The sequence below is a fragment of the Tupaia chinensis genome, unplaced genomic scaffold (assembly GCF_000334495.1).
Source record: "Tupaia chinensis unplaced genomic scaffold, TupChi_1.0 Scaffold000131_1, whole genome shotgun sequence".
NCBI lineage: Eukaryota > Metazoa > Chordata > Mammalia > Scandentia > Tupaiidae > Tupaia > Tupaia belangeri.
The window spans coordinates 1064508-1076608 of NW_006159600.1; the positions used below are offsets into that span (position 1 = coordinate 1064508).

At 51.0% G+C, this 12101-nt stretch overlaps 1 protein-coding gene across 2 annotated transcripts; it reads left to right on the plus strand.

The window, feature by feature from the left end:
• The first annotated feature begins 187 nt into the window (after window positions 1-187).
• RPS9 (ribosomal protein S9) lies at window positions 188-5649 on the plus strand. 2 transcript variants are annotated; one of them, XM_006144736.2, is made up of 5 exons: window positions 188-258; window positions 480-601; window positions 822-944; window positions 4277-4463; window positions 5403-5649. In XM_006144736.2, exons 2-5 carry the CDS (start codon window positions 505-507, stop codon window positions 5578-5580), a joined length of 585 nt encoding a protein of 194 aa, XP_006144798.1. In that variant the 5' UTR covers window positions 188-258; window positions 480-504; the 3' UTR covers window positions 5581-5649. The 2 variants fall into 2 exon arrangements, with proteins under 2 accessions (XP_006144798.1, XP_006144799.1); XM_006144737.3 differs by having other exon boundaries at window positions 237-275.
• Window positions 5650-12101: the final 6452 nt, after the last annotated feature.

Genomic DNA, 12101 nt, shown 5'->3' on the forward strand with positions numbered 1-12101 from the left:
AAATAAGGGTGTCCCCGACGTCGCCCTCGTTCCTCAGGCCCTTCGCTTAGCCACCCTACGGCTGCGGCCAGCGAGCACTCGGTCCTCCCGGCTCCGGCGCCGCTCTAGCCCAGCCTCGCCTCTCGACTGCTTTCCGCCCGCCGACGCCTTCGCTAGACGCAGGTGCGCGCCGTGCGTCGTGACGTCGCAGGCGGCGTCGCTATAAGAGCGCGGCCGGGGTGCGCGTGCTTCTCTTTCCCGGTGCCCCGGCGTCCGCAGGTCTGGCGGTGGAGCAGGTTTTCTAGCGGGGTCTGGGCGGACGTGCGTGTGCCGGGCAGCCCTCGCGGCCTCTGCTGAGGATGCCGAAGACCTAGGGATGGAGCGGGGCGGCCGAGCGGACGTGCCGGGGGTGATGTCGGCGTTTTCAGCCGCAGGGCGGTTCTCGTGAGCGAGCGGGAGCTGGGAGGGCGCGCGTGGGCCCAGCTTTTCCTCTCGCGCAGGCGCAGACAGGCAAGGGGAGCCACCATGCCCGTAGCCCGGAGCTGGGTTTGTCGCAAAACCTATGTGACCCCGCGGAGACCCTTCGAGAAATCTCGCCTCGACCAAGAGCTGAAGCTGATCGGTGAGTGACCCCGGCGGTTCCGGCTCCCGGAGCCTAAGGAAACCACGCGGGCGAGCTCCCACGTGCTCGGCTGGCCGTGTCCTTCGGTGTCTCATCCGCACCCGCAAGTTCGGCACTAGCTCGTGGGTTAGGGAGCTCCCCTGTGTCCCGAGCCTCCCAGCTCGGTCTTTGTGCCCGGCGGTGGCGCTCACCTTCCCTGCTCGGCTCCCTCCGTATGCAGGCGAGTATGGGCTCCGGAACAAACGCGAGGTGTGGAGAGTCAAATTTACCCTGGCCAAGATCCGCAAGGCCGCCCGCGAGCTGCTGACGCTGGACGAGAAGGACCCGCGGCGTCTGTTCGAAGGTGGGTGGGCAGCCCAGGCAGAGGGTGGGCCGGGCTGTGAGGGCGCCTTCCAGGCCTGCGTGGTGATGAGGTGCGGGTGAAGAAGGGAGCCAGCCTTCCATCTTTGCATGTAAGCGGGTGGTGGAATTAGGAAAGGGTCTTCTGGATTCGATGCTTTACCCTGTTGGTTGGATGTGAGACGTGGGTCATGTTGGAGTTTGAGTTGACACGGGACCGCAGCTAATGGCGCCGTGTGTGTTTAGGCAGTGGGCTCTAGCTGTACGTGCTGGGGTACCGTGTATCCTTGTGTGTGTTAGTGGTAGGAATAAACGCGTGAAGTTTCTTGAATGTCCAATTTTCATAACTAAGTTTTGCCTATATAGTAATTGACCCTTCCCTGTCTTAAGAGATTTGTCATAAAATACGGTGTGTACAGAATGTGACCAATCAATCACCCCCCAGGGGGATGGTCACACCCCAGTCTCTTCTCTGGGCTCTTGGGCACACATGCACACGGTGACTTAAACCTGATCTAAGGTTTAATCCACCAGGTCTGGGACTTGAACTGTGGTCGACTGGGAGTCCAGCAACGTAACCATTAAGCCATTTGCTGGTCCCTCCTGTTCCTTTAAAGTTATCTGTGTGTGTGAATATATATATATATACACACATACATACATACATATATATATATAATTTTTTCAGGCTTTGATTTTTTTTTATGAGAGGATTTTGTTACAGGATGCATGTGCTAGCCAGAGAGAAAGCAAGAAATCACCTGGGGCGGGGGGATGGCCATGTCGCAATCTCTTCTCTTGGGATCTCGGACCTGCACACACATGCACCCAGCGTGAGTTTAAGCCACCAAGTCCGGGACTCAAACTGCAGTCGATTACATGGGAGTCCAGTGCCATAGCCATCACACCAACCGTTGGTCCCAGGCTTTGATATGTTTTATTGAAGCAAAATTCCAACAAAAGGGGGTTTTTATTTACAAAATTTTATGTTAGTGGGGACTGCTCACTCCACTTGGACCCAAGTGAGGATAACTGGTAAGCTCATTTGTGTATTTCCTTATTTTCAGTTTACTTACAAAAATGGTGTAACCATTATGCCATCTGCTGGTCCCTGATTTCTTATTTCTAAAGAGGCGTGAAGTGTCTGAGATGCAGAGGGATGCAGACCCACTCGTAGTTATGTTTGGATGTATTTTCGTACTGACGTTGGGCTGTGGGCGGTTTGATGCTCAGCACTGAGGTGGATGCAAAGGGCAGTCCTGTGGTGCAGCAGTAGATGCTGCACAGAGGAGCCCAAAGGGCAGTCCTGTGGTGCAGCAGTAGATGTGGCACAGAGGAGTAGCCCCACCTGGCCGAGCAGCTCCAGCCCCAGTCCTAGGGGTCTCACGCTGGGTTGTGCACACTGGAACCCAAGATCCTGACTGGACAAAGGGTTGTTCGACCAGGCCCCAGTAGGGGGTGATACCTCTTTCACGTATGCTCAGACCACTTCTGGCATTTAAAGTGAATACAGAAAAGGAAGCTGTATGAAGATGACGGGTGCTGCGAAAAGTGCGGTTTGTGTCTGCATTTTGCTCGTGAGCTTCTGGCAGCCTGCCTACTCCTAGCTCCCTGCTAGGACAGCTCCGTCTTTTTGGCTAGTGTTCCTCGAACTTACCTCGGCCAGTGATGGTGCCAGAGCTGTTGGAAGTGCCTAGTGTGGGTCACTTGGTGAAGGTTCCTCAGATTGTGCTTCACCATAACTAGATAACCAGAACCAGATATCTTTATCCTTTCTAAAAAGTAATTTTTTTTTTGACCCAGGATTGTGGGGGCCATCTAGAATAGTGGTGAGGAGCTGTGGGTTTGGACAGTGGGCATCAAGTGGCCTAGTCCTCTGAGCCTCAGGTTGTTGGATGGAAGGTAGTAGCTGACATCTCTTGGATAGGCAAGGTCTTAAGAAAGCGCATGGAGGAACCAGCAGTTGGCATAAAGACTATGTTGCTGGACTCCCATGTAGTCATTTGCAGTTTGAGTCCTGGACCCAGAATCCAGTGGCTTAAGCTCACACCGAGCACGTGTGCATGCATGCCCAAGATCCTGAGAGAGGAGAATGGAAGAGAAGGAATTGTAGCGTGGCCATCCCCCCCTGGGGGGTGATTTCTCACTTTCTGTCTTTCTGGTGAGTGCACATGCCCTATAGCAAAAAAAAAATCTCTCCAGAAAAAAAAAAAAGCTCATGGGGAATAAAAGTTAAATAAGTAATTTAAAAATATTTAGAAAGGGGGGGCCCAGCGGGTGGTGTGGTGGGGTGCTGGACACTCCCACATGGCCAACCACTTGGTGGCTTGCTTTCTCACTTTCCCTCTCCCGCTCTCTGGTCAAATTAAATGAATGAATAAAAAAAAAATGTTAAAATTTTTTTTTTAAAAGAAAGCTAATGGGAAAGGCATGTTATGAACAATCTATGTATAGGTTTCAAAGTTTTTTGTACGTTTTATTGTGTGTGTGTGTGTTTGTGTGTTTTCTGGTGGGAAATCTCATAGTGGAAGGATAAAATAATTTATACTCGGCCAGAAAATGCCTAGTTTTGGATATGTCTTCTCAGCCTTAAAAGGTGATCTCATTTTTTAATTTGCTGTAGGGCACATGTGCAAAACAGAGAAACAGAGAAAGTGAGAAAGCAAGCCGCCATGTCTGGGACTCATTGTGGTCGGCCATGTGGGAGTCCAGCACCTCAACTACATGCCTCCTGCTCCCCACCTTTTTTTTTTTTTTTTAAGAGGTTTTTGTTCTATGGTGCGAGTGCTCTCCAAAGTTAGACAAAGTGAGAAATCATCCCCCAGGAGGATAGCCATGCTGCAGTCTTTTCTCTTCTGTTCTCCTTGGGATTTTGGGCACACACATGCCCAGAGTGAGTTTTAAGCTGCTGGGTCCAGATCTTGAACCACAGTCCACATAACCATTACTCCATCTGCTTGTCCCCAGGAAGGTAGGTCTTAATCCACTATGCTTTTAACAGGTAGTTGTCATGACAGCGTTTAGATTTTTGCAGACTGAGTTGTTGGGAGGATTCTCATTTCCTCAGCTAACAGCACTAAACAAGGAAGGTTCTGCTCTCAGATGAGAATACCTGCCATCTGCCCTCTTTGCTAAGAGGGAGGACGGTCACAGGCTGCTTAGGGTGGCTTAGAGGAACTGTGTGAATCACAGTGGGTAGTGGCCAGCAAGTCCTAGATTGAGCTGGCTGTTCCCACGGAACTGTATCCACCCCCACAAGGAGCTGGGGGCAAGGATCAAACCTGAGAGTTCAAGGTTGGTCAGAACCTTGAATCAGTATTTCTTCCCGGACTCCAGGCAATGCCTTGCTCCGGCGCCTTGTGCGCATCGGGGTGCTGGATGAGGGCAAGATGAAGCTGGATTACATCCTGGGCCTGAAGATCGAGGATTTCTTGGAGAGGCGCCTGCAGACCCAGGTCTTCAAGCTGGGCCTGGCCAAGTCCATCCACCATGCCCGGGTGCTGATTCGCCAGCGCCACATCAGGTACCCCGTCCTCTGGGCCTCCACCCCCGTCCCCTCTGATGGGTGCCCTCACTAAACCTACTGTCCCTGTCTCTGTGCAGCCTTGGAGCTGGCAAAGCAGTGAGCCTGCCTTGAGGGTACAGATTCACAAAGCGCTTGTAGGGGCCTGAGGTGGCGGCCTCTCCCATAGCCCAGCGCAAGGGTCACTGCGGCTTGAGCCGTACACCTTGCGAAGGCCTCTGCCAGGCATGCAGGCAGCTGGACAGGTAACCGTTGGTGTCCCCAGAGGAGGTTGAGAACTGGGCCTCAGCTGCTCAGGTGGTTCAGTGCTGCCGGACTCACTTGTCCTTTCCAGACCCTGGTCACTTGTGCGTTCTGACACTTCTGACGGTGTCCACTGCAGTCTGGGGTCTGGTGCTCAGGTGCCAGGGACTGCAGGAATCGTCTAGCTGGGGCCGGGTGGCAGCTGGTGCAGTGGGGAGGCCAGGCAGAGGCTCATGGGTGTTTACTTGGTGCTTGGTTTGCCCCTCTGTGAGATGGGCACCTTTCGGGGAAGGCTGTGAGTGAGCAGGCGAGATGTTTGCAGCCCTCTGCCCCACACTGGCCCTGCAACTCATGTGTCTCACAAATGGGCTCATAGACCCATCTCAGCTTGTCGCTTGTGGACGATGCGCTGCCCACACAGTGCTGAGGCTCAGTAGCAGGCACAGTGCCACGTTCGGAAATCAGTCTTGGGCTCACACCACCGTGCCATTTGGTGGTCTTATGTGGGTCACTTCTCCCTTTGTGAAATGTGGATGAGAACTTACAGCATTTGTGCGGAGGAGCTGGGGTGGGGTCCTGCTGCCCTCCTGGCCTCCAGCCAGTGCAGCTGCAGCACCCAGTGTGGACTGCAGGGCATGAGGGGGAGAGGGTGTCTTGTCCTGAGTGAGGTCCCCTCACTGCTGTCCCTCCCGCCAGGGTGCGCAAGCAGGTGGTGAACATCCCGTCCTTCATCGTACGCCTGGACTCACAGAAGCACATCGACTTCTCGCTGCGCTCTCCGTACGGAGGTGGCCGTCCAGGCCGTGTGAAGAGGAAGAACGCCAAGAAGGGCCAGGGCGGGGCTGGAGCTGGTGATGATGAAGAGGAGGATTAAGCCCACCCCTGTTCTCCTGGCTCCTGGGTTCTGGGTTTCCAGTCAGAATAAACCAGGGTCAGCATTTTCTGATGGTGTAGGGTGTGGTGTTCCTCTCCTGGTGCTGGCCCTTCTCCCCACCCTGCACGTACGGGCTCTGGGAACAGCACATGCTGAGTCCTAGAGCTGGCACCGGAGCCAGCTCCCCGCACTACGTAGTGCCTGGCGTGGGAGGTGCCAGGGCAGCTCTGTTGGTTCTGACTCGGGAACACGACTGAGCGCCTCAGGAACACAACTGAGCGTGGCCTTGCCCTCTGAGGGCCAGCCATTCACTGTCATGTGGAGGAGGGGACATGTTGGGAGGGACCAGAAGGGAATCCAGGGGAATAAGCAAGCCCTTTGCATAGGGCATGGGGGAGGGCCTTTGGCAGAGGAGGAGCAGGTAGAGGTCAAGGCTGCCTGCACTCCCAGCCCTTTGACTCGGCCCTGGCAACATGCCGTAGGAAGGCCAGGGTGAGAGCCATGCTGACCCTGTGGACACAGCCCTTTCTCACTGTCTCTCTGGTCAAGATGGGCCGTGGTCATGGTTGCACTTTGCGGGAGCACTGCAGGCAGGCCCACATTCGTTAGGGTGTGGCTGCTGGTGGGGGCTGGTATTAGACGTGGCTCTGGGGAGTGGGCATAGCCACTTCCCAGATGGGAGGTGGGATTTCAGGAGCCTCGCCCCACTCCCCTTGTCCTGCATTTGGTGTTGCGGAATCAGGAAGGAGGCAGGTTCCCTTTTCTCTGCATGGTCAAGCTGCTCAAGACTTGAGGACATAAGGTGGGGTTGAGCAACCTCCTTGGACCGCAGCCAGCTGCCTGCCATAGTCTGTCCCTGTGGGGACTTAGGGCTCATTGTCAAATGCCCACATGTGCCGTGACTAGCTCTATGTCGGACACCATTACTGTGAACCTTTAGAAAAGCCACCTCCGTTGTGGCTTCTTATTCTGCTGGATAGCAGACTCCAGTTGTCACTTGGGCAAGGGTGGGTTTGACAGCAGTTTCAGGGTGTTTTGGGGGTTGGCCAGGTCAATGGTGGGTGATAGTTTTGAAGCAGTCACTTTCCAGACGGTGTCTACTTCAGATCTCCAACTGGCTGGGGCCCTTCACTAAGTATCCATGGGGCAGCTCCTGTGCCCCCCAGGGACCCTGCTTCTCCATGAGTGTGAGATTTTGTTGTTGGGAGCTAGAGGGTGACTAGAGCAGGGTACAGGGTACACACTGGATGGGTTCATGTCCTGGGGTTCAAGTGGGGACTGAGGACGTGTGCAGGGTTGTGCTGGGGGTGCCTGAAGCTGGGGGGCTTCATTGTCAGGGCCCTGCTTTAGGGAGATGGTGGAGTGGTCTCCCTGATTCCATACTTGTTTCCTTTTGTAATTGGTTTTGGGGTTGGGGGAAGGGATGTGCATTGAGGTGCCTGTCCTGTGGACACTGCAGCTGGGACAAGTGATTGGGCCGCTTTGCCCTCAGGAGCAGTGATCCGCACTGTGTCCCACACGGTAGCTTGGTCCTTGCCGTTGCTGGGCTAATAGTGGGTTCATTGGCTCTCCGCTGGTTTTGTTCAGTGTGGTCTGGGGGAAAAGGAATAAGCTGTTAAGAGACAATGGTTGGAGTGTAGGGTAGGGGTGTTTGTCACTAGGGTGGCCTCCAGAGCTGGTTCTGAGAACTTGGGCTGCCCCGGGGTCAGGTCACCTGTCAGGTTTCCAGTCCACTCGTACTGAGCATGCAGCTCATTCCTGTTACATCAAGTGTGAGTGTGGAGTTGGGCTTAATAGGGAGCGCTACTGAGCTCTTTGGAACAATCAGGCTTTAAGGTTCCCTGTCTGCCCCTGTGCAGGTGCAGGTCCCCCTGACTGGTCCCTTTGTCAGCACACAGTTATCAGCCATAGCCTTCAAGCCTGCCAGCCTGACCTGTGCTGTTTTTTTTTTTATGGAGATTTTTTTGCTGTAGGGCACATGTGCTCATGGGAGAGACAGAATGTGAGAAATCACCCAACAATCCTTTCCATTCTCTTGGGATTTGGGACACGCAGACACACACACACGTGCCTCGTGTTAGTTTTAAGTGCTCATGGGAGAGACAGAATGTGAGAAATCACCCAACAATCCTTTCCATTCTCTTGGGATTTGGGACACACAGACACACACACACACGTGCCTCGTGTGAGTTTTAAGTCTATGGATCCAGGACTCAAACCATGGTCAACTATATGGGAGTCAAACAATGTCACCATTATGCCACCAGCTGGTCCCTTCATCTGTCCTTTTATTTTTTTAAAGAATTACTTAACTTTAAATTTTGACCAGAGAGGGACAGTGAGAAAGAAAGCAAGCTGCCAGGTCCAGGACTTGAATTATGATTGGCCATGTGGGAGTCCAGCGCCCTTAATCACCATGCCACCTGCTGGCCCAACTTTGCTTTTAACAACTGGATTGTCAAACAGACCAACTGGGGGCTCGCAGCAGACTTCAGAAAGGGGGAGGCCACTGCCAGAGAACCAGGGAGCTAAGGGGTGGAATGAAGGCCCTTGGATTGTTTGATTTTTGCTCTTGGACCGTTATGTCCATGTGCGCTGCAGTGAGAGAGAACCCCTCACCTTCACGACCTTGTGATACCACACAGTCTTCTTTCCTTGTGTTTCCTTCCCACTATAGTCCTGGGCTCACACTTGCTCCCTCCTGGCTTAGCCACTGGGGCTGAGATTTGAACCATGATCGACCACATGGGGTCTGACTCCCCCCCTCCCCCCTTAACCACTGTGCTGTGGGGCCCAACCCTCCACTGGATTTAATGAAGAGGATGAGAGCGCCCTGGTCAAGAACCCACCTGACCCTCCAGGTGTCAGGCTGTGTCTTTCATGATAGCAGATTAGGGAGGCAGGTCAAAGGGGCTTATCTTGCCATGATTTCTTGAGCTTTTTACAGGATAGAGGCCCAGAGAATGTTAGTGATTTGGCTAAGGCCACACAGTTAATGTGTCCTGCCTCACTCCCTAGTACAGAACTATGTCCAAGCAAGCCTTGCTCCACTGTACTCCATGTTCTCAGGGTCCCTTCACCCTGGCACAGCCTCTCCTTACAAGTTCTGGCCCTCAGCCAGTGAACTGGAGCTGGGAAGGGGGAGAAGTGCTAGAAGCATCCAGGAGTCGGCCTTGGAGGACAGTTCTAAATAAAAGCATGTTTTCATACTCATTTTGTAAGCTTGGAAAGTCCAGAATACCCTAAGTACTTTTGCATAAACTAACATTTAGTCTAGATTTTCTCCCACTGGGTTGTGCTGCCCCCCCTTTTTTTTCTAATTGCTGTGGGTGTGTATTCCTTGGAGACAGAAACCAGCCCCTCTTAGAGATGGCCATGTTCAATCATCACCACTCTCTGAGTTTGGGGCATGTATGCACATGTGCCTGGCATGTTTTCAAGCTACTGGGTCAAGGACTTGAACTGCAGTTGGCCTTGTGGGATCCAGGTGCCTTAACCACCGTGCCACTTGAAATAGTCAAAACTGACCTTTCTCAGGGCCAGCAGGTGGTATGGTGGTTAGGGCACTAGACCATGGTTCAAGTTCAGGACCTGGTGGCTTACTTCCCCTCTCCCCACCACCCACCACCCTGGTCAAAGTAAAATAAATGAATAAAATAATTTAAAAAGCCCTGACCTTTACCCATTTGTTTGGCTTCCCCTTGGCTTTTGCCCAGTATGAGTTTAAGCCGCCAGGTCTGGGATTCGAATTGCAGTTGACTACGTGGGAGTCCAGTGATGCAAGCCATTAATGCCACCTTCTGGTTCCTAAAACCTTTTTATTTTATTTTTACTTTTTTAAAGGTTCAAAGTCCTAAATTGAAGGGCTAAAACTATAGCCTTCAGGAGTAAACGTTTATGATGTTGGGTTTGGCAGTGGTTTCCTTTTCTTTTAGAAAGAGATTTTTATATAGGGCTTGTGTGCTTACCAGAGACACATAGACCGAGAAAATGAGAAATCACCCTCCTCTCAGGGGGGGTGGCCATGCTGTAACCTCTTGTCCATTCTCCTCTTGGGATTTTGGACACATACACACATGCCTGGCATGAGTTTCATGCTGCTGGGTCCAGGACTCAAACCATGGTCATTTGTGTGGGAGTCCAGCACCTTAACCACTACACCACCTGCTGGCCCCAGCTGTGGTTTCTTAAATATTAACAAAAGAAAGTAAACGAGCTTACAGTTGCAGTAACCTCCAACAATTTAGCCAAAAGTGAATATACATTACCAAAGGACTAAAAATCAGAAGAGACTGCAGAGCAGCAGGAAGAAGGATACAGCTACAGAGTGTGGCTCATCTCCCACATACCTCTGAACTCTCAGGTGTGTTAACTGGGTTCTGGAGAATCCCATCCTTCCTCCCTCTCACACAACTTCTGAACATCTGCTTTAGCCAAGATGGGCCGGAGACCACTGTAGGACTTCTGCTATCTCCTGTTTCAGATTTCATAGTTTTCTGAAGCATGTGGCACGCAATGTGTGCTGCATGACCCCTTCTCTCTCCCTCAGTTGAAACCCCACAGCTCAGCCCAGGTATATCTGTTCTTTAGAAATGGGGAGGCCTTTGAAATACTCAGTTTCAAAGACAATAGTGCAGGTTGCTGGGTGAGTGTCAGGGAAACAGATCTGCAGAGAGTTTGTGGATCACCTCTTCCCGCACGCCTCTGATTGCTCAGAGTTAACTCTAAGAAATTAGAAACATACAATCCATCAGATGACCAGAAACCACTGCAGAGGCACAAGAAATAAGAAAAACCAAGAAAATGTCTCTCTCATAAGGGAAAAGAACAAATCATCATCGTCCACAGATAATACAATGGAACTCATGGAAATACCACATAAAGAATTCAGAATATTCAGGACCAGCAGCTGGCATAATGGCTATGACACTGGACTCCCGTGTAGTCGACCAGTTTGAGTCGGGGACCCAGTGGCTTAAACTTATGTCGGGTACGTGTGTGCATGCCCAAAGATCCCAAGAGGAGAATGGAGAAGGGATTGTGGTGTGGCCATTCCCCTGGGGGGTGATTTCTCGCTTTCTCTCTATCTCTCTTTCTGGCGAGTGCACACGCCCTATAGCAAAAACCTCTAATAACAAAACAAACCAAAAAAGCCCAGAATATTCATAGTGACAAAACTAAATGAGATGCAAGAGAAAAGAAAACGAACTCCAGGAGATGCAAGAGAAAAGAGACGAGCTCCAGAAGATGAGGAAATCCTTCCATGATTTGAAAGAAGAAATGGACACTATGTAAAAGAATCAAACAACTGTTAGAGATGAAGGCTGTAATAAAGCCTCAAAAGTATTAAAAGATTATATCATGCAGAAGATTGAATCTCAGATTTACAAGTCAAAACCTGTAACCTAGAAAAAATCACCCAAAAGACAGAAAATACCCTCCCATGAGAATAATACATAAGAAGTACTAGATAACATTAAATACCCAAACATCCAGATAATTGGTATCCCAGAAGGTGAAGAAACTAATAAGGACATTGATAATCTTTTCCATGAAATATTGGAAGAAAACTTTCCAAACTTAGAGAAGTATTCAAACATCCAGACCCAAGGAATATAAATGATCCCAAATAGAATCAACCCAAGAAGATCTTCTCCATGGCACATCATAGCCTGATTGATCAAACCACAGATAAAGACAAGATACTAAAACTGGCAAGAAAGAAATGTTAAGTTACCTACAAAGGTTACTCCATCAAGGGACCAGCAGTTGACATAATGGTTATGTTGCTGGATTCCCATGTAGTTGACCACGGTTCAAGTCCCAGACCTGGTGGCTTAAACTCATGCCAGGCTCATGTGCGTGTGTGCCCAAGATCCCAAGAGAAGAATGGAGGAGAAGGGATTGCTGCATGGGCATCCCCCTTGGAGGGGGGGAGTGATTTCTCACTTTCTCTCTGTCTCCCTCTGTCTTTCTGGCAAGCGCATGCGCCTTATAGCAAAAACCTCTCAAAAAAAAAAATATATATATATATATTACTCCATCAAGCTAACTTCAGACCTTACAATGCAAGCAAGAAAAGATTGGGGAAATATATTCAAAATGTTAAATGAAAACCAATTTCAACCGAGATTACTGTACTCAGCAAGATTATCCTTCAAATGGGAAGAAAAAGTAAAAAATGTTCTCACATAAACAAAATCCAAAAAGATTTACCAACACAAGACCAGGTCTTCAAGGAGTCCTGAAGGCAGTGCTATCCCAGGAAAACTAAAGACAGCTGGAGGAGTCCGACCCGGTGAGGCCCCAGGATCTGTCTGAGCCCCCTGACCTTTGAGCTCCGCTTCCGGTCGGATCAACACGTTGGCAAGGCTACTGTTGTGCACCCCCCGACCTTGGAACAAAGCTTGGGTCAGTTAGCATGTCAGCAAGGCTGCTTGCTATTTGCTCCAGAGAATTGAGGCAGCCTCACTGGGAAGCGACCCCCCTCTGACTCCCCAATTTACTACTATGAAAGAATT